Source organism: Rhipicephalus microplus, chromosome 1, assembly GCF_043290135.1.
Source record: "Rhipicephalus microplus isolate Deutch F79 chromosome 1, USDA_Rmic, whole genome shotgun sequence".
NCBI lineage: Eukaryota > Metazoa > Arthropoda > Arachnida > Ixodida > Ixodidae > Rhipicephalus > Rhipicephalus microplus.
The window spans coordinates 249,964,177-249,987,766 of NC_134700.1; the positions used below are offsets into that span (position 1 = coordinate 249,964,177).

General features: G+C 44.4%; 1 protein-coding gene across 3 annotated transcripts in view; it reads right to left on the bottom strand.

Moving 5' to 3' along the window:
- Positions 1-18,489: 18,489 nt before the first annotated feature.
- The window catches only part of Cdep (Chondrocyte-derived ezrin-like domain containing protein), a 108,060-nt gene continuing 102,959 nt past the window's right edge, over positions 18,490-23,590 (bottom strand). For all 3 annotated transcript variants that reach the window (XM_075893065.1, XM_075893072.1, XM_037434929.2), the window contains one exon: positions 18,490-22,905. In XM_075893065.1, coding sequence (XP_075749180.1) covers positions 22,863-22,905 — 43 coding nt within the window. In that variant the 3' untranslated portion in view covers positions 18,490-22,862. The remainder of the gene's footprint in view (positions 22,906-23,590) is intronic.

Below are 23,590 nucleotides of genomic sequence, written 5' to 3' on the forward strand. Positions count from 1 at the left end.
AACTGAGAGCGAGACACTCGCGCTAACGCAAACAGCGGAGCAAACGTTAGTTCGAGCTAAGAGCGTGAACCACGTAGAGGCTGTCGTTAGCGCAGGGATTGTTTTCAGCAGAAGGGAGCTGTTAGAAGCTCAGCAGAAAGATCCATTTTGTCGAAAGGTGTTCGACGGGCTCCGGGAGCCGGGTGGTAGTGAGGCCACCGCGCACAAGGGGGCAGCTGGTATTGCTGTCGGTGCGGAGCGCTCGGCAACAGCTGGTAGTGCTGTGAGCGCGCTGGATTCATATCTGCTAGATTCTGACGGCGTCCTGCTGAGGTACATTCCATCCGACGATGACACAAGTGAGTCATTTAAAGTCGTGATACCGCGCGCGTTGAGAGGAGCGCTTCTTCGCTACTTTCATGACTCGTGCATTGGTGGGCATGCGAGCGGCCCTAAGACGTACGCTAAGTTGTGTCGCCTCGCTACCTGGCCAGGTATGAAGCGGGATGTGATTCGCTACGCCCGTTCATGTCGTGTGTGCCAAAGCGTCAAGCCGCGAGGAGGACGTCCGCCCGGCCTCATGCAACCGATTAACAGTCAGACTCCCTGGCAAATCGCAGCGTGTGACGTAATGGGCCCGTACCCCTCAACTCCTAGCAGAAATAAGTTCTTGCTGGTGATCACGGATCACTTCACTAAATGGGTAGAACTTTTTCCCCTTAGGAAGCTGACGGCTCGAGTGATTTTAGAGAAGTTGATGGAGGTTTTTACCAGGTTCGGGTTCCCCGAGCAGTTGATTACAGACAACGCGTCTTATTTCACTGCGAAGGTGTTTGTTGACACGTGCGCCGCGTTGGGCATTAAGCACAAGAAAACAACCACCTACCATGCTCAGTCGAACCCCACGGAGCGAGTCAATCGCAACATCAAGCACATGCTTGTCGCGTTCTCTGAAAGACATAAGGACTGGGATACCTATCTTCCAGAGATCGGTTTTGCATTACGATCGACCGTAAACCGATCGACTGGGTATGCGCCTTCTTCTCTGAACTTGGGGAGAGAACTGCCGAATCCGATGGAGACCGTACTCGCGGACCGCAGTGGAGTGCCAGTGGCGACATCAGCACGCGCTGAATACGCAACGCAGCTGCGCGAGAAGCTAGCGGAAGCTTTACATAAAGCTCGACATAATCTCCGCACTGCTAGGGCACAGCAGAAGGCGCAGTATGACCGCACGCGTAGGAACGTACACTACGAAGTGGGCGATCTGGTGATGCGGCGCCATCATGTTCTCAGTAATGCTAGCAAACAGTTTGCTGCCTCGCTGGCACCGAAATGGTCCGGGCCGTACCGAGTGCGAGAGAAAGTTTCTTCGCTCGTTTATCGACTCGCGAACATGAAAGGCAAACCGAGCGGCGGACCGGTGCATGTATGTGACTTGAAACGCTACATAGCACGGGAGGCGCATGAGGACTACGGTCAGTCCCCCTCCAAGCCGCGCGCGGCGGGTGAGATGGTTCGACACCGGGTCAGGAGCCCAGAACCGCGCTACTTCCTGCGTAACAGTCGGAGGCAACTATGCACGGTAGGCCGCGTTTGATATGTTCGACGCGGGGTGCAAGGGTTAGCGCGCAACACATGTGCGATTGTTAACCTGTCGTTCTTTATCTGTATCACTCTCACCGAACAGATGGAGCGCCATTGGGAACAGCACCGCCGGAACAGCAAGGAGAGGAGACCACCTCCTTACGGCCAGCCCCCACCCCCACCAACGTCCACATGGCAGCCCTACCCCACTGCGGCCCGGCCGCGAACGCCGAGGCAGAGCCACGTGAGCCGCCGCCACCGAGGGGGTCCGCGCGCGCTGCCGCCTGGTCACCAACTCTCGGCTTCGCCGTCACCATCACGACCCGCCGGTTCACAGGGAACGAGACCAGGGTCCCAACGCGGCGAGCCGACCGCATCGCCTCACGGCCGCAACCACCGAGACGTGGCAACCTGGACCAGCCAGGATGGAGGCGACCCTCCGGTGTCTTACGTCTCCTCGAGGCCCTGGCGCCGGCAGGAAAGGGCCCGAGTTGGGGTCGCCCCAGCGCACCTGTATCGCCCTTTTCAGGGGCGCACGGTAGAGGACGCGGACCGGAGGGCTAACGGGGCTTGCCTTCCAGTGCCCGCAGGGACGCGGTTCTGCGAGTGCGGCGCCGTGGTGATCCATAACTCCCACGAATTGGGGAAATTACACCGGCACCGCACCCAGGCTACCCAACCATCCAGCCGCGAATCATCCCAGGAGCGCTCCGGCGCCGCGGTTCGGGCCATGCTGGCGCGGGCGGCCCAGGAGGCGGACTTCGCGCAGTGGCTGCTGAGAGTTGCCTCAGGCCACGCGTCCAGCGAGAGTCCGCCTGCGCCGCTATCAATAACGGCTACCGTAGAGCGGGGGGCGGCGGGGCCGGGAGAGACATTGGTGGCGGCTGCATTGACACCGGAGGTGGCGTCAATGACCTTGGAGGCGGGTGAGAGAGCGGTGGGGGCTCCGGCGGTGCCCGCGGCAGACACCGAACGGTCCGAGGGCATGGACGTAGACCAGGCCCTTCTGGCCTATCTAGAGGACGAATAAAACGAATTATTCCCTCTTTGCAGTCTCTGTCGTTCGGGGGCCTTCTTAAGGGGGGAGGAGATGTGGGGAGCAGGTGCGCCCAGCCTCCCTTTCCCTTTTAGGGCAGCGCACGCGCCTGGTTGCGGGGACCCCTTCCCCCACGGCCGGCGCGTGCGATTCCCCCCCCTTTCCCGGCGCCAGGAACAGGTTCCCCTCTCCCTCAGCGAGGAAAGGTACCATTCTCGTCAGGGAAAGGGAAATCGGGTCGGGGAACAAAACGAGCGGGCAAACGGGCGCTCGCTCTCTGACACCAGCGACCATCCCAGGAGGACGAACCCGCAACCCCTCCTGCGAGCCGAGGACGTCCACGACCGAGGTGTAAGCGTCAACACCTTTGTTATCTGTAGTATCTCCCCGCGACAGTGACGCGCGATTGCTAACGCTTAGCAATAAAGTGTTTGTTGTTGATCTGGCCAGTTGCCTTATTCGCCCGAACCCGTAGTAGTAGCTGCAATGAGGCAAGCTACGGTTGGGGGACGTTAACCGTGCACGGAACGACTGTGTGCGGCTGAAACATTAGCTATAGGCTTCTGCGGCGAGCCGTACGTTGACACCCCAACAAACCCAAGTGCAAGTACTTCAATACAAATACCCGCATATTAATGCATATTACAACCTCCAAACTTCTCATAGATGCAAGCGTACTTTACGAGGTCTGTATATTTGTTAAATAGCATGCCCCAGTGCCACCAGGGGACGTATCAAGATGTCATCTCGCACTCCTGGTGGCCTTGCATACATTGACTTATCTCCCTTCATGCGGGACGAGCTCCTTGTTTAAAGAGACTGACAACAGATTTTTTTCAACCCAGTTTCTTCCAGCGCGACTGAAGGCTTACCCTTCACAGTGTTTGCAGCTGTAGCAGTTACTCCGAAAAGCAGATAGTTATTTTATAAGCAGTATTTTTTTATTTGAAAGGCTCTGAACACCAATGTGCCTTTTTCTCCAGCAACGCTAAGAATTGATAGCGATGCCGTCAGCCCTTCTAGCGACTTGAGCATGCTGTCATTGTTCTGCAACGGCCGTGGTTCTGCTTTCACAGGAGTTCCTGTAACTAAGCTTCACTACATTTATTTTAAGCTTTACAGCTATTTTTTAACATAACAAGCCGTTACAATGAGACTATGTGGCTTCATACAGCTTCCCTGTATTTGTACCGCACTGCGTGCGCCTGCGCCCATGGTTGATCCCCCTGTGATGTGGATGGCTTGTCTTATCGTCGTTACTTTCTCGACGCACGAGCCAAATCAAGTAACCAAAAACATCACTGCGCGTATTTTCCGAAACAAAATGTGGGTAAAAAAAAAACGCGTGACTTTAAAGTCTTAGCTACCTGGAAACTGCGTGCACGGTTTCATGAGCCCGTAGTAGAGTTGCTCAAGATGTGCTGACGAGCACGGAATCATTACGTTATGAAAAGGCAACGCCACTTTATTACACACTAATAACGCAGGCCTATAAGTAAAGTACATTTTTATGGAGTAATATCATTTACTTTAACGAAGCAAACAATATACTATTAATTAAATTGTTCACCGCGTACACTAGTTTACAGTCACGTGACAGAGCAGCTCAGGTCACTGAAACCTGTTCCTGAAATTTTATAAAATGTATAATTTTGTCCGACTGAAATAAACTTTGAACTCGTTAGGTTTTTAAAAGCATAGTAATTGCTAGTGCTTGCAACTAAGCTGAGTGCTTGCAATTATTGTACTCTGATATGTTACAAAGAAGTTGCAGCACGAGCCATACTTAATTGCAATGCTGCATGCATAACCAGGAAAATTGATGGGATAGTTCTGTGTAAATTGTATCAGTCTAAATGGTGGTTAGCAAATTTAGAAATGCACAAATAGATTTTTGCTACCTTTCAGCTTGTGAATGGATGAAGCAACACTAGTAATTGCTGTCTGTCACTTTCTCAGGTGTCAGCATAGGACACAGCGTCCACATTATCCAACAATGTGCCAAGCACTTAGTCAGATGAATGATAGAATGTACTTGTGATCAAAATATCAGTCAATGCCTGCTGGTGGGGCCTTTGCCAAAGCGTGACTCACGGGGTACATGTCCCCTTTGAAACTAGTACAAATGGTGCTTTGCAACACTTGCCTGCCCAGCACCCACTTCACAATCAAGGCTGTTTGAACTCCAATAGAAAATTCTTGGCTACACTAGCTGCATAGCTGATGATATTTTCTAAGGAGAGGAAATTAATACGTGGCAGTTTTTGACACAACATTGGGTATTCCCTGCAGCATGCATGCAATAATATTTCGTTCTCATGAGCCTTGTTTACAGATAGGCCACTTTCTGAAAGAGGAAGATCGCCCAAAGAACTGTGCACACTTAGCTTTATACTTGGGTTATGCAATAAATGTGGGTTCAACAATAAAAATACCGTTGGTTGTTTAGCAGCGTTACTTTTTCGAATACACTGTATATGGTGAATGTATTGGTGTGGCATTTTGTACTTTATTCTTGCACCAAACTGAACAGAAAAAAACATTTGAAGCTCAATTTAACAAAGTAATGACTGTGCTCAAATTATTTCATTAAATCTGAAGTTCAGAGATTCAAGAATGGAATTTTTTGGTCGATCAATATTCAAAATGGTAACATTGAAAAGCTACCACGACGTATTTGCCGCCAGTTCACTTCTGTACACATGAAATATCCACTAAAGCAGACCGGACGTAGAGGCTCCTATACATTCCCTTTACATGGAGCCTCCCATGTCTGGGCAACAGAGTCCAAGTAGGCAATCACCACAGGCATAGCCAAGGGGGTTCAGGTGACTCAACCTCCCTCCCTCTTCCTCCCATCAAAAATTTTCATTTTTGCTTGTGCGTGCACACACACACACACACAGATATATATATATATATATATATATATATATATATATATATATATATATATATATATATATATATATATATATATATATATGCACACATGCACATACACTTGGAACATACACAAATTAGAGTTGACCCCCCACCCTCCCCCATGAAAAAAATTTCTGGCAATGCTGCTGACAGCTATGTTAAGCTATATGCAAGCTATATGCAAGCTATATGCTCCTGATATGCACAGACTGGGAGAATGAATGCAGTGATTGCACGAGAACACGGAGCAAGAAAAATATTGGAAGACGATCAGTGCCATGTTTCGCATAATCCACCATATTGTGGAAGCATATATAGATTCAGTATGTCATTGTAGAGTTACTGCATAGGGTTGCATATAGAGGACACCGTGTGACAGCATACTCAGTTAAACCGAGTCGCTGTAGAGTCGGTGGAAGAAAATTTAAAATTTTTTCCAGTGACTGCTTCTCCTAGCGCCATTTGGTATGTAAGAGCACAACCTACTGTTGAGTTCGTTGTTCTGTGCATTACAGTGGCAAAATATAGAAAGTATGAAGACTGTGCCACCTACACTGATGCCCTCTATAGGTACCTTGAACGGCACTGTACAGATGGCGCTGGTCGTAGCCTACACATAAAGTTACTTCGTATGGCTCCTTTAGGAGCCATATTCAGTAGCTTGAGTAGTGCAACGTTTTTATTTGGCTAGTGTTACTTGGAAGCTGCACTGATGAAAGAAACAAAAACAGGAAAAAGTGTGACAACCAGAGGGGCTTTTTTGACAGGCATGATTTATTAGGGAGGCATAGTTTTAACAAATTTACAGTTCAGCTTTTCTTTTGACGTCATATGACATTTTCATACATATGCTTATAATATTCCATGCAAACATGTGGGTAAAAACATGTCACGAACAAATGGGGGGACAGTTTTCTTGAGGGCAGTGGCCCTAAAAAGCTTACGCATGAAAATTGGCAATGAGGCCTGGGTTAAAGCTTCCTACAGGATTCAGTGCTTGCATTCAGCCCCTTCTTGGTTTTCTCTACGTCCATCAGTTGATACCTTGCCAAGTCAGCCAATATCAAAGAAAGTGTAACAGTAAAGAGGCACAATACGTAATTGCAAACTGGGTTCGCATAGGAGATATGTTGTGTTTACACAAGGGTTCTAATGTGATTTGTAATGTGTGTTGATTTAGGTATTGCGCTCTTTTCATTCCAAAAGAGGAATGAGAAAACTGTGCACATATACTCAAAGTTTTTACCCCAAACTTGTAGATATTTTTTTTATGAATACAATAGTACCATTCTTTCAATTCAGCAGCATTTCTTTATTTTGAATTATGTGAAATAATAGTCTAAAGGGTTTACTAGATGGCTTCACTCCTATTCATTCACCGAATCATTACTTCAGAGTTTTCAGGCGAGGGCATATCATTTGCTGTTTTTAAGTAGAACTCTACAGGCCTGTGTTTTCTGGAGAGTAGTCATCAAAATACTTGTTTTCTGTGTGCCTCATTGCCTTGCAAAAGGCAGGCAACCGTGTAATGCGTGGCAGGGGTGGCAGGTCATTTTTTTCTAATAAATGTATATAAGGAGAGATTAGTGCCAATGCGTGGCGCCAGCTACTCCTCTTCTCTTGCACAAAAGTCGACATCGCACATTTTGTAGCAAACACAAGGCTATACATATGTACGTAGCACAACACAAGTCGACATCGCACATTTTGTAGCAAACACAAGGCTACACATACGTACATAGCACAACACATACACAATGAGTGCACATTTTTCAACATTGAGTGTCCACACCGCACAGAAATGTGTCCACACTACATAGAAATGTGTCTGCACCACACTGAGTTTGTAAAAACACAAGTAATCACGCCAATTTAAATGTTCACACAAAACGTGAAAGTTCAATAAAATGTCTAAAGTGATCTTGTTGCTTAAATACTGAACTGTTTTCAGCAAGGTTTTCCCAAAAATATTGTAGTAAAACACGAAAATACTGTTTTGAATATACCTCGGTTAACAATGAAGTACATTTGTTTTTTGTTTAGTACTTTTGAGCTATTTCCGATTCCTCCAGAAAGTGAACGACTGCACGCGCTGCAGTGGCTTGTAGCTTTCTTTTTGCCCATGGACCCAATATTTTTTGCAATTGATGAAGGTCGCTCATCCAAAGAATTGAGTTTTTGAAAAAGGTTCTTTTTAGGTACGTCATGATTTTTACAATGCAGAAGAATGTGCTCCACGTCTTCTTGAGTTTCTCCACATGAGCAGGTAGGACTGCCAGCTTTCCTTATTCTATACAGGAAAGCCTTCGTGTAGGCTGTACCAAGTAGAAGCCTATGGATGACTGTTTCTACCGATCGGCTAACCTTTATCGGAATATTAAGTTCTATACCGGGATCAATGTTATACAACAGAGAGTTTTGCGCACCATTTTCGAACCAGGTTTCCTTAGACAGTTGACAGCTTAGCTTATTTATTAGACACCGTGCATCGCTCACCAATAGAGGTAGCAGTGATGTATTGTTTTCTTGATGTGCTGCATGTACAATGTGATCAGCTATGTCGTTTCCTGTGATTCCGCAGTGGCTTGGCACCCACTGGAACATTATGGTGTGCTTTAAATCTTTTGCTATAGCGTACATCCTCTGTATTTCATATGCGAGCTCACTAGCTTTGTTGCCCAAGCTGATTCTTTTTAAAGAAACTTATGAGGAGTGAGTCACTCATAATTACCCATCGAACTGGACCCGGCTGTAAACATAAGAAGCGTAAAGCACAGAGTATTGCATTGAGTTCTGCCATTGTGGATGTTGTGAAATGGCTGAGTTTAAAAGCTTTTCTCGCTTGGTATGCGGTACAAAGAATGGGGGAATGCCGACGTAGAGCTTTGATTCAGACATGATCCGTCAGTCTACAGGTGAATATAGATATAAAGGTGTGTTAAAGTTAATTGCTTTATTACAATTATTAATTGCTTTATTACATCATTCTTACAATTTAATCCCGGAATTGAAGTTGTAGTACCTGGGATAGAGAGTCGCCATGGTGGGTGGGATGCACATGGAAGCCAGTATTAGTGCGTAGGCAGTAAACTCTTGAATTCTATTATAGTTTTATGTATTCTTGCAGCTGATCTCTCCTGAATAGCTCGGTATAGGGGATGATTAGCGTGTTGAGTTGCCAACTGAAGATAATGCTGGAAAGTTTCCATAAATCTTATAGCATGGAAAGTCGGTTGACGAGACTCCACAATTACTAAAGCACTGGCAGACGCTCGCGGTACACCAAGACATATACGAGGACTTCTGGCCAACAATGTTTGAATCCTCTCCTCTAAGTTACGTGATATCCTATGTAAAACCGGGGCCGAGTAAGCTATTCTTTGTCGAATGATTGCTGAATGTACACGCAATAAAGAAGAACATGAACTACCCCATCTAACTCAGGTCAGTCGACGTAATATATTGATTAGGGAGTTGACTTTGTCCTCTAATGATTTTATGTATGGTGCCCAAGACAGACGTCTGTCTAAAATAACCCCTAAAAATTTGTGCTGTCGCACAAGTTGTAAGTGTTGAGAGTCTATCTGAAGTTTTAATTTCTTAAGACATTTTCTTGTGAATGGAAGTACAGATGTTTTCTCATGAGAAAGAATCATGCCTCTGCTCTTAAAGAAATCATTGATTATTGTCAGCCCATATTGAAGTTTTTGCTGAACTGCTTGGATGCTCATGTCTGATGCCCAAATGCATAGATCGTCTGCATATGTGGAATATTTCAAACTAGTAGGTAAGATATGGGATATTTCAGCCATAACGCAATTAAATAACAGTGGGCTTAGTACACTACTCTGTGGAGCTCCTTGACTAACTTCATGCTCTTTACATTAGTGGTGCAGGTCTTCCGTTTTGATGCTCTCAAATCTTACGTGCAGTAAGCATGTAAGGTTGGAGAGGTCATAAACCACATGTATTGTCAGTTTCAGAAAAGGAAATGCACAATAATATTGTACAGACGCAGCAGAGGCATGCTAGTGTGGTTTCAATGGTGCCTGTGATCATGTGCTTCATTGCCTAATGAGCTGCTGCCTCACACCCACATACACCCAAGTGTTCTGTCAGTAGAAGCACGAAAATTGTGAAATAGCCATGCACTTTCCATGCACCTCTTGAATCAAATGGTGTGGCTCAGAGGATGTTATTCATCATCATCAGCAGCAGCAGCCTGAGTATGCCCACTGACTATGCTTCTTTGCAAACCCTCCAAGGGTTTCCCGACTTCTGTCATTACTGGTGGGATGTCATCTGGTGCTAGTTCTTGCATTATGGTCGTGGTTGTCCCGACTACCGTACAGATATTTGTAAAACTCCTCCGCTACTTTAACTATCCTATCCTTATTGGTAGCTACTTTACCTTCATTGTCCCTTAGTGCATACATCTGGTTTTTGTCTATCCCAAGTTTTCTCTTCTCAGCTTTGATGCTTCCTCCGTTCTTTAGAGCAGGTTCAATTCTCTCCATGTTATACCTTCTTACATAGGATACCTTATGCTTATTAATCAGCTTCAAAAGCTCTGCCAGTTCTATTTTGTTGTGTTTGGGGCTTTCATGCTTTGATGTTTCTTAATTAGGTTCTTCATCTCCTGGGACAGCTTGCTAGTGTTTTGTCTAACTATCATGCCTCCAACTTCCACTGCTCACTCCGTAATGATATTTGTCAAATTATCAGTAATTGCATCAACACTAAGGCCGGTTTCCTCGATAAGAGCCGAGTATCTGTTTTGAAGCGAGGCTCTGAATTCCTGTACTTTCAGTGCTAGCTCATTGATTGGCTTCTTGCGTATCAGGATGTGATCACTGCTCCATTAAAATGATTTGCAAAGTGCAGCACCTTGTGAACTAATTCAGGTGTTGCAGGTGAATTGAATGAAGGAAGATACAGAAGAAAAGCACAAATATGTATAAGTGTGGTCATTTAAAGTTATGAATCACAACTACGTGTTATATGACAAGTATAGTTGTCATTAATTCACTATGCTAGGCTTTTGTTCACAAAGGCTATATCCCTCATTGGTTATGTTGGCATAAGGTCTTGGACAACTATACTCATCAGAGTCGCCACTTGTACAAGAGAGAGTTAAGACTGCTACCATGGCCGTTCAACGGCTGCATAAAAGATTTGGCTCCTTTGCGTCCAACTCTGGATTTAGAATTGATGTCTCACCCAGCAAAAATAATGAGATGTTTCTTCTGCAGCTATGGCTCGGGGATGAAGTAGTAGCAGAAGACAACACCAGACAGACGAAGTGGCCGCTAAGCATAGCCATATTGGTTATGTTGTGGGGTTGTTCGTGTATTCCGTTGGAAGTACTGCACAGCACAGAGGTACTAAAACATGCATTGCTATGTCTAATACTTCTTTGTACATGAACCTCTACTCACAATTTATTTTTCATGGTTAACTACTGCAAAACATTAGTTTATATCTGCTATTCATTGCTGCAGCCATGTTGCATACAGTGAGGCTGTATAAACTTGAGTGCATTTAACCAGAAAATGTAAATAGTCACGGAAGTTCTAAATAAAATGCAGTGCATTTACGATACGTTTTCTCGCATGCAATTGTAGAAATTCAAAGCAACACCTCCTGACAGGGGATCAAACCGCTTGGGATCTACTGCAATTTTCGTTTAGATTGACATGTTTACAAAGCTTCTATACATTTTTCGAGCAGGCAATAATGTATACGAAGATTTGAGGGCACAGATGAAATTTTCTGGTATTGCAGTATAGCTGCGGCCATCACAATCAGTGGCAATTTCAAGACGTTTGGCAGCACCCTGTGGCACAACAGTGAGACATAATACCATATATGAAGCGGTTTTGCATTCGCGAATTTATTACACATTTGGTATCTGCGACCTCTTACGGAGGTTTTTTTCCCGCGATGTTCGATTAAACAACAGCGAGCAAACTTTGACCGAGAGAACGCCCCCGGCGCGCAGGGGAGGAGTGCGGGAAAGAGAGGCGCGGGGAGGTGACGTCAGCTTCGAGATCTAGCCGGGAGTGGCGGCACCTGTCGGAGCAGATACCTACCACGTCCTCGATCTTTGTCTTTGTGGCCAGTCGATGTGCGGGCTGCCGGGCTCATTGTGTGATGGCCTTCAAGATCTCCGCCACATTAGCGATCTCTGTTGCCTAGCGGATCAATTCTGCCAGTTCGTAGAGATTTCTTGCGATTGCACCGTTCCCTTCTTCTGATGGGAGATTTTTGCCATTTAACATCCACCATAGTTGTGTTTGTGCGGGGTTGAAGTGGATTCGCGATGCCGAATTACTGCATGGCATATGGCTGCCGCAGCACTTTCGGTAGCGATGAGGTCGCTTTTAAGTTAGACGAGTTTTCTCGGGATCAGAAGATGGCTGAAAAATGGGCCGCTGCCGCTAAAAGGAAAGACTTGAAACCTACGACATTAAGTGAGCTGTTCCACCGGCTTTCAAGCAGTCCCTGGTATTGACATTCAAGTGTACGTGTGCGACTGAACCGACGCGGTTCCTTCTGTGTTTCCGCACCTGAGGGCGCCCTCGTAGCCACGACGATTTACCTTCGCGAAAAAAAAAACAAAAAAAAAACGTGCCCAGCTTACTGTGCTGCATCGCTTAATTCCGCGACGCTTACTTCGAACCTCGGATCGCGAGCCGTCACGCACGCAGACACCGTTCATCGTAGTTTTGCTCGATCTGGGACCACATAGAGTTTCATACAATAATACTCCATGGAGTTTTTTCCTTCCTCCATGTAATACTCTATGTGGGACCCAGAAGGCTGCGATCTCCTTGTTGCAGCGACCGTGCCATTCGATCAGTGACCGAATGTCACCAGATAAAGTAAAATCGTAGTCCAAGGTGTCCGCATAGCAGGGCTCGATCTAAATAAAGGCTTTCTTGATTTCAGTCATTGCCTGTGTGACAGATCTGATAACACTGAGTACTTCCGGTTCCACACATTGTAAGCCAACGTACCGCTGAGAGGCGTTCATACCCATAGCTTTCTTGTTCAGAAGCTGTGCCTGTATAGCATATTTGTTCTGGTCCTGCTGCTTATTACAATTTAAGCTGTGCTGAATCGGGCTCGTCAGGGCAGTATACTGCTGCGATTACTTTACGCAGAGGTGCGACAAATCAAATGAAGGTGATGATACTTTTATCTCATTGCACAGAAAAAAAAACAAAAAAAACGTAGGGCTGCCATATAAGTGTATAGATGTTCTGTGATAAAATATCCCAGCATGAATGTTCAGGCACGTCTTGTTTTTTTATGTGCCCTCCCCTCCTCCTTCCGCAAAACACGCATACACATGTCAGTATGTGTGGCTTTCCTTGCATGCTTTTTACCTGCTGCGAAGTACGCACAGTACTATTTCTGCACGATGCGCGTACGTAGCGCGGACCGTGCCAATATACGCGGCTAAAAGCGAGTGCCGATGCTGCGGTTTCTTACGGGATTTAATACCGGCGGTTGAACGTATCATTTTTATCAGTTTACTACAGTGAAATTAAACACTGGCATGCATATCTTCTACGTACCAGTCTGTTTACGACGTGGGGGAAGTTGGTTGGTTTGCATGGTTGGTCGGTTGTTCCTCGACTGGTTGAGACTCGATTTCCTGTGCCGCATCTTCGGTACTGCGTCTTCGGTCGGCGCTCTTACAGTGGTGATTGGCTTGAACATGTACGGATGTACAGTGCCAATTTTTATGAAAGGGAACACAGGAGCGCATATGGCCTTCGTGCTTCGGCGGCATCTGGCAGCACGTTCAAGCGGGAGCGAAAGCAACCACGGCCTCTTTTCGAGTCATCTCGAGGCGAGAAAAACAAGCAGTCACTGGTGTCACTGACATGAAACCAGCGGCAAGACTGTAACCCCTTTCCCCTTCAAAAAGATTACGCAAGAGGCCAGTAATCGACTTGAAGGGTGAGGGGGTTGCAATCTTATTGCCTCTGGTTTCATATCACCAATGACTGCTTGTTTTGCTCTGAGGATGTGGTTACTTTCGCTCCCGCTTGAACTCGCTGCCAGCAGTTGCCGCCAGAGCGCGCAGGCCACGCCCTCCCGTGGACGGGAGCAAAGGCCAGAGAGGAAAACCAGGCAATGGTAGAGTGTATATCAAAGGACATTCAGGAGTTAGGAAGAGAGTGCGAGATAATTATACTAGGAGACATGAATGCGCACATAGAAGATATAGATGGGTATACCGACCCGACAGGCAAAATGATCATGGATATGTGTGAAAGGCTTGATTTGATCATTTGCAACAGTACCGAGAAGTGTGAAGGGCAAATAACATGGGAGGTAGGAAGGCTTCAGTCGACGATAGATTATGCACTGATGTCACATAGGATGTATGATAAGCTCAGGGAAATGCACATAGATGAAGGTAGCTCCAGAAGTCTGGGTAGCGATCACAAACGTATCAAGCTAAGTTTTGGAAGAGCAGTGAAAGTGGGAAGGAGACAAGATGAGCAACTACAGGAAAATTTTTATCCAGAAAGGCAAGTTGAAATAGCCACTAAACAAATTGAGAAAGTAATCATGGAGGATAATAAGATAGTGTGGACATACACAAATCTAATTAGACTCTTTGAGATAGAGCTTGCTAAGACGCGTGACAAGTCACCCCGGAAAAGAAGACACAAACCCAAAAGTTGGTGGGATGAGGAAGTTAAGAGAGCCATAGCAAAACGTCAGGAAGCCTCTAGGGAACACAGACATGCTAAGCAGCAGGGTGAACCGACAGATGATGTGGAAAGAAAATGGGCAACCTTTCTAAGCTGTAGAAGGGATGCATCCCTTCTGATCAATGAAAAGATTAGAAGGAAGGGAGCTCAGTGGCTGGCAGAAGTACATAAAAAAGATAGAAAGGCAGCTGCGAAATTTTGGAACCATCTAAACTCCCTAAGAAATGAGACGAGCCTAGAGCAGAGGTTTATAACTACAGCCCAATGTGCTAGGCTAGAAGGGGACGAAGCTATTGAATATATAAGAACAAGGGTGACAGAAAAATTTCAACAAAGAAGTACTTTATGCACCGCAGTAGACAAAGACGAATCAAGTGGTGCAATGGCTCCATTTTCACAACAAGAGTGGGAAAGGGCTGAGAAAAGGGTTCCTAGTAGTACATCAACAGGCCCAGATGGCATTCCAATTAGGCTGATAAAAACATTAGGTCCGAAGTCTAAGCAGGCTTTGAGAGAGGCAGTGAGTACAATAATAATCGATGGCGAAGTTCCCGATGGATGGAAACTTAGCAGGATGAGCATGATCTATAAAGGAAAGGGGGACAAAGCTGACATAAACAACTACCGTCCTATAACAGTGACATCAGTGGTCTACAGGCTGGCGATGCAGATTATAAAGGAAAGACTGCAGGCGTGGATAGAGGATGAGGGGGTGCTGGGGGAACTGCAGAATGGGTTTCGGAAACACAGGAGGTTGGAAGACAATCTGTTCTCACTGACGCAGTGCATCGAAATAGCAGAAAAAGAACACAAGCCCCTGTGGCTAGCATTTTTGGATATTAAGGGAGCCTACGATAGCGTGGTTCAAGAAGAATTGTGGGGAATACTGGACACACTAGGCGTGGAACATGTAGTCACTAATCTTTTAAAGGGTGTCTATAAAGGTAACAAGGTAGTTATAAAGTGGGAAAAACAGGTATCCAAGCCTGCAGAGGTAAAACAGGGGCTTAGGCAGGGGTGCCCCCTGTCACCCTTATTATTCATGATGTACCTACAAGGATTAGAGGCAAAATTAGAGGGAAGTGGACTGGGCTTCAACCTCTCTTTAGTCAAACAAGGAAAACTTATTGATCAGGCACTACCAGCATTAATGTACGCAGATGATATAGTGCTAATGGCCAACAACAAGGAAGATTTGCAGAGATTGATGGACATCTGCGGTAATGAGGGAGATAGGTTAGATTTTAGATTCAGTAGGGAAAAATCAGCAGTCATGATTTTCAATGACAACGAAGGTAGTGAGCTTAGAATACAGGAGGTCACGCTAGAGAGAACAGATAAATACAAATATCTGGGCGTATGGATAAGCAATGGGACCGAGTATCTGAGGGAACACGAAATATACGTGACGACTAAAGGTAACAGGAATGCAGCAGTCATGAAAAATAGGGCACTGTGGAATTACAATATGTATGATGTTGTGAGAGGAATATGGAAAGGGGTCATGGTTCCTGGGCTGACGTTCAGCAATGTGGTCTTGTGCATGAGATCAGAAGTTCAAGCAAGATTAGAAATTAAGCAACGTGGAATAGGTAGGCTCGCTTTAGGAGCTCACGGGAATACACCAAATCAGGGAGTACAAGGTGATATGGGATGGACATCATTTGAGGGCAGGGAAGCTAGCAGCAAGATAAAATTTGAGAAGCGATTGAGAGAAATGGGGGAAGAGCGTTGGGCTAGGAAGGTTTTCAGCTACTTGTACATGAAGAATACCGATACAAAATGGAGGAAGCGAACCAGGAAGTTGACTGGTAAATACTTAGAAAACAGCAGGTGGCCAAACCAAAAAGAACTATCGGTTAAGAAAAAAGTGAAGGAAACGGAGACTGACATGAGGAGAATGGGCATGATTAAGAAGTCCGCACTAGAGATCTATCGAACTTTTAAGCAGGAAATTGCCAAGGAAAGGATCTATGATAATACTCGGGGTAGTTCTCTACTGTTTGAGGCCAGGACGGGAGTACTGCGAACCAAGACATATCGGGCCAAATACGAAGGGGTCGACGCAGTATGCAGTGCGTGTGGAGAGGAAGAAGAAACTGCCGAACACTTGATAATGTTCTGTAAAGGGCTTCACCCTATAGTTCAGGATGATGGCGCAGAGTTTTTCAAAGCACTGGGATTTAGGGACAGCAAGGGCAAAATAGACTTTAAGCGGGTAGACTTAACTAGAAGGAGGTTATCTGATTGGTGGCTAAAGTCAAGGCACGAGTGAAAATTAAACCCTTCACTGCGAAGTACGAATCCTCAACTTCATTATTTAAAGGAAAAAAAAGATAAATGTAATGGTTAGTTCACTAAGTATTACGGCTAGGTGGCGTTAGCCGCCGCCCGATCTAAAGGGTACAGCCACATCCATCCATCCATCCATCCATCCGTGTTCCCTGTCATAAAAATTGACAGTCGTAATTGCCGTTCTTCGATTTTCCACTGCTACCCGCGGGCTGCCAGAGCCAGCCAGAGCGCGCTCGTTTTTCTCGGGCTGCCCCCCCCCCCCCCCCCCTGCACACTTCCGATTGGCGTTCATTTTTCTCGGGTTGGACGGTTCTGGCGACCTGCGGGGAGGCCCGAGGGTCGCCAGACGCTTCCAGTACAGCGAACTCGTTATTGCAACATCCGTGGTTCGCCATACTTGCAGCAAATATACCCGATTTCAACCAAACACGGCATCGGCTGCCGGCGAGCACAGTTAGCCGACTTGGCTGACCTAGGCTTACTGTCCCGAACGTGATGTCATAGAGCTTCGACCAATCACAGGCGGCAGTGGGATTCGCGATACCGGCTGAGATGCCTGTTGCTAGTTTTCGGCAAAATAAAGTGTTGGGTCATGAAATTCGGGACTTGATTTTCGACGATAGTTATAGCGCGAGAACAAAACGACGACACAGAGACAAGGACACGAAAGACACGAGCGTGTCCTTCTTGTCTTTGTGTCGTCGTTTTGTTCTCGCGCTATAACTATCGTCATGCCATACCAACTAGCCCAAGCTGCCACACTTGATTTTCGAGTTTGCCGCACGAAAGTAGGCATCATGGCACCATAACCTCGTTTTTTTAAAGTACTTCAGTGTCCCTTTAATGATTAGCCTGAAAAATGCTGGAGAGCCATATAGGACCTCCCCAAGTAAGTGGCCATGAGCACTCTGCTGCATTCAAAAGAATTCAGTACACAAGACATTGACTGTGCCATGTACACTGAGGACTGTCCACTCACTAAATATACTTGCATACCAGCCTTCCTGTGCTATTTGAGTCAGTGTTGCACATTTCATAGAAGCCTGCAGCTATGACAGCCTGGAGCACTCAAACACTGCATACTGATTTTACACGGGCTCATTGAGAAATGAAGTCACAGGTGCGAAAGCAAAATCGCAACCAATTACTGACAGATTTCTTACTGTTCCCAAAGCTCAACAGAAGTCTGAAAGTTCAAAATTGCAACGGTGTTCCTGCCATCCAATAGGCTGTCATGGTTTGTCAAAGAGGTTATGGCACACAACCTCCAGGAAGCCTTTGCTGCATATAAATCGCATTAGAAGCAGTGTACTGATGCCCAAGAAAAGTGCTTTGAAGAAGTTTTGGGATATAATCTAATCAGATCAATAAATTCTTTTTACCGGACTCGGTCTCGTTATTAACCGACACACCCTGTACACAATGGCAGGCCAGGGTTACTCACAAATTATGACAGTTACTGGGATTGCTACACAGCACCTCCACCAGAAATGTTGCATACCCAGTCCAGAGATGTTTTCTTCTACCAAAAGGTGTGCATACCAGTACAGATGCATCAATTATGACTGCATGTGGCAGTTATGTTTACTTGCACGATGATTATGAATCACTAGCATCATAAAAAAATGAATATAATTTAGTGCAAATGATCCTGCACAACAAGTGATCAATGTGCCTTTGTGCAGGTGTGCACATGCCCACCGATTTGCCACCTACCGGGCCAAAATGCACACTAAACATGAAATATAAGTTACACTAACAGGTACTGCTCATATTATGTAGTTCATACAGTATGTAAAAATACAAATTGGCCTAAATTTACATTATTTCATATTAGGATACTATGCATCTCGGAAATGTTGAGTGAAAATCTCGACAGAGAATTTCTGTGGAATAAGAATTTAGAATCCATGCATAGTACGATCACAGGTATGCAAATAATAGCCGAAAACTTTTATTGTCAACAAGCATCGACAGCTTCAATATGCAACACTAAAACAGCTACTCAGGGGAGCATACATCCAATGCACGACAAGGGCTTGAATAGAAACTCTAGCTGCCAAGTGAATTTTCATCCATAAGTATCGAGGCAACATGTCAATGCAAATAAACTTCACAAAATGTTGCAGAACACACAGTGCCAGCACAACTTCCACTGAAATAAAAAATGGTAATATGCTGTCCTGCAGGTTGGTCCATTGATGTGTAAAAAAGTCACTACGTCTGAAACATCATATAGTAAATTGAATTCTTGTATATTATCATGAATATATCTTATAAAAGAATGTTAAAGGAATATATCACACAGACAAAAAGGCAACCAGACTGTAAAGCACATTACGTCGAGAATAAATTTTGCCCACCTTGTATTTATTTATTGATAGGCTTTAATTGTTCACAAAGCATTTCAGACTTCAGAAAACCAAGCAATATGAATGGCTTCCTGAGGATCGTTTCTGTAGCCCAACATCTTGTGGGAGTAAAAAAAATATATTCTGCGTATATTTCACTCACGAGGCCCAATCTAGTTGTGCCAGCTGGTGCAACAAACACCAGCAGAAGGTGGTCCCCATGAAAAGACAGGATTTGTGCTAGGGCTTGTAGAGGAAAGCTTAAAAGTGCAGTAAAAAAATGGAAGGACTGACTGCTGTGTCTTACAACGTATAAGACCATGAAAGTGATGTGTTCAAAGAGGCCCAGCAACATTTTTCCAAGCAATCATTGCAGGACCTCATTAGTGGAGTTTATTGCCTCATGAATCAACTGCAGCAAACCTTCTCAAGATATATTATGTACAAGCAGAGTTACACGAGGATTTGTTACATGCTCTAAGCGGTTCCTACCCCCTTTCACCTCAGTGAGCGCAATGAAATCTACACGTGGGAAGGATTACAAGGGGGCAAAAAGCTAAGCCCATATGCCAGCGCGTGTCGTAACGTTGAGCATTTTCTTTTTTTTTTTGTTTGCTTTGAATATTTGGCTCACTTTTTCGTATGATTACGAGCACGCTGGTAGAGTGTGGAGACGTATGTCATAGCACAATGCACTGGCCGTCGTAACTCTTCACAATGCTCATATCAGCGAATGGTCGTGTCCATGTTCTAGCTGAACCTGAAATTTATTTCTAAATTCGATGCTATGTGTTGCGCTTTAGTGTTTGGTTCAGTGTTTGCAGGAGTCTCGACTACCAATTGAATGCATTTTCTGAACATGTTAAAAGAGTGTTGCAGGGCCTCTTTAAGGAACTATGAATGCAGCGACAATCCTTTGCTCCATTATCCATGTCATGCATACATTATAGTAGTGTGGTGTAGGGCCGCAGCTTGACATCTTGACAAGTCTACTGTGACTGTTAAAAGTGATATGTCACAACTTATCATGCATATCTCTCCTTCGAAGAATTATTATATCGCTATTTAGAATAACACAATAAGAGGTCCTCATATTCAGCAACTAATCTACTGGCTGTGGCATTAAATTCCGACTACTGCACTTACATTCAAATGAAAAAATGCATTTGCATGCTTGAAGTTGAATAATAGAGGACATCAAAATTAAGTCACCTCTCCAATCATGCAATTAATCTCGAGGTGTTACACTGTAACAACTGTCATTACTAAAATGAACAGCTAGTTGTCAGTGAAATACACAGTGTTACCTTCTATATTACACATGAATAAGTATACAGATATTAGACACGAGATGCCTCATTTGCTCACCTCGTTTTATCTACAATGTGCCTAGGCAACTGCTGTCACTAAAGCTGCTTTTGATTTGAATGTCACATGCCATTAGCATCGCATGCATGGAAGGTCTAATGCAGAAAACAGAAAGATGAACTGCAGAATATTTTCACTGCCAATTTTTCATACTCCGCCTTGCAAGCATGAGTGGTCCAAAAGCCCAAAATTGCACTTTGCTATATTCACCCAAATTTTATATGCACATTTCACAGAAAAGATGCAAGGAAAATAAATGCAGAAATATTATATTGTAAAAAGTGCAGTAGTGGCTGTACTTAAGACAAGGTAAGGTACAGCATTATACGTTACAGTGAAAGCTTTTAAAATATAATGCTAACAATTTTTAGCAGACGTACACTCAAACTTCATTATAATGAAGTTGAAAGTTTGTTATATCCAAAAATTTGCTATAAAGGTATATTCTAAACACCACATCTATTGCAAGACTACTTCTAATTTATTTCGTTATAACTGATATTTCATTATTTCTGCATCTGTTATATCAAAATTTGAGTGTATTTCAATCTGAGTAGCTTGTGCATCAAAGATACTGAAGTTGTATATATGGGTGCTCATGTGCCTTGGAAATATGAGGAGTCTGTTCTGCCCATTCAGGTTTCAAAGAAACGCCTCTAAGGCTCCAGCTGTCAACGACTCCTTGCTGCAGCAACAGATGACACTGCAGTAGATTAGTGCTGTCCAGGTAATCATCACGAAAAAGAGCCTTGTGTTCACCACCAGACTACACACTGTCCTGTGGAGCTCCAGTAGTGCTTTAACACAAGATTAGCACATTGACTTGTTGACTGCAACCAAACTAAGATAAGTGCAGATAAGTGTAGAAAAGGCCTTCCAATCCTACATGTGCCACTTTAAGTTGCTACTGATGAGTACTAAAACAGCCTGCTTTTTCAGATGAAAAGCCCGCACAAGGCTCAATCCAAATACGTGTATGATCTTATGCTTGATCTCTGATGAACTCGACAAATACGACAAAGAAATCGAATAAACGCGCACACCTACAAAATTTACCAACGACTGTGAACAACATTTTTGATGCGAGAATGTCCATTTATAGGTGAATATGCACAAAGACGTGCTTCTCCACAGCTGACGCAGTGTAGGATTTTATATTTTCTAATTTCTTATCTGTACTGAAGTATCGCCAAACAAAATTTAGAATGATTAATTTATATTTGATACTTACATATATTGAGAATAAACTGTATATTTACAAAATTCATACCACTTGTAATGCATTACAAGCAGTTCAACAAAGGGCCTGTTTGACATTCAATAAACATAGTAGGTGCAGAAATGATGCACAGAACACAACAGGATGTCACAGCAATGATAAGAAAAGCTTTGAAATAAAAACTGTATATACAGGAAAGAGACAGTCCGAAACATAGACAACATAGAAGGTCAGTGAGTTCAGAGTGAATCAATTACAACTGAAAGCAGCTAAGAATGAGGCAAGATAAGCTTGTTTTTGCTTATATGAGTGGCAAACATAAGTATGATAACATGTGCCCATTACTCTTCAGCACCGTTAGTTCCTGCTGGGGATGTTCTTAACCACCATGATGATGAACACAAGTGATGATAAAAGAAATCGTCCAAACATGGCCCACAGACATTGGCAAGACCAAACATTAACTCTTTTGCCACAAAAAAATTGCATTGGATGCTAATATGCATGTCCTGTGTATTTATAATGTTTTACAAGAGCCCCCCCCCCCCCCCCCCCTCCTTTTTAGGACATCTTATACAAACCACTGCGGCAAAGTTATAACAAACAAAAACTGTGCTAAAACATATCCATGAAGAATACATCAAAAGCCCACAAACATGTGGCCAATATGATCTTGCAAATAATTTAGCATCCAAATACTTGTCAAGAGGTTCTTAAAACAGTTTCTGAATTCAAGAACACCTAACCAAATTTAATGTGAAATCTGATGCATGCATATAATTTAAGTTCTAATTTCAGTATATGAAACTAAGACAAGCTCAAAGGAATAACCAAAGTAGGACAGCCAATAAGCATAGAATATGTCAGTAAAATGCTTCATAAACCTTCTAAGAGCCTAGCGCCATGTTCTGGTACCTTGCAGTAATGTGTGTCTGAAGACACACCACATCACCTTCCATTAGCACTATACTGACATCAGTTGAATGCATTTTTACAGTGGTTCTCACAAGTGAATCAAAAGGTGCATGCAGATAGGGCAAAAGGCATTGAACTCTTTGATAACCCACTTGCTCCAGGTGCATAAAAGTGCAAGCACGCAAATGCCGAAATAGTAAAAAAAATGAGGACAATACCGGTTTCTTACATTTACACATTACTGCAAAAAGCAGGAAGCATATCTATGACATCAGGGCACAGGTGTTTCTGCACTAAAGTGGGTAATGCAATGGTCAGGTTCTGAGTACTTTCATGAAGCTTGAGCCAGAAGTACAGTGGTTGGGCAACACAACATACTACTTTTGCATGTTTGCATTTAAGCCTTGTTTGTTCCCACAATGCCTGAGCACATGTTTCACGTGCTTGAAAACTCAGGCTTTCTTGACAGCTGCACTGCTGATAACGTACATCCACCTGCAAGAAGATACAAAGTGATGGTTAGCTAGCATATCTATTCCAACCTAATTACGACTCGACCAAGTCCAAGTTGGAGTGATGCCTTGAAGGGGGCGCTGAAACACTTTTTCAAGTAACCATAGAATGAATTCAGTAGAATAGCTCACTGCTTCGGGAACTCAACGACGCAAAAATTTTAAGAATCCGTCCAGGGCAAGTGGAGTTACAAAGGTTTGTCGCACCCTGCAATTGCATTCTCTCTTCTCTCGTCACAACGAAAGCGCTGGAAGCTAAGCACGGAGAGATGGGAGGGGCAAACAAAACATGTCATCCGCACCTCGTCACCTTGAGCACCTTTTTTTTTTCTTTGAATGCGCGGCTTTTTCAGAGTGATCGCGCGCCCACACGTGGACAAGTAGTGGCCTTCCGCGTCGATCTCTGTAACGAGGGAGCACGCCATGTTCAAATCAGCTAATGGCTGATAGATGGGCTAGCTACGTATGATTTTTAGGCATATTGCGTGATTTGTCGAGAGAAGAAAAAGCAATCTTTAATTAACTTTGATAATTTATTGTGAATTCCAGGCCACGTGTTGTGCTATAATATTTGGCTCGCGGGTTGTCAGGAGCCTCTACTACCGATCGGCAGCGTTTTCTGACCATGCTCAAAAAAGTGTTGCATGGCCCCTTTAATGTAGCTTGAG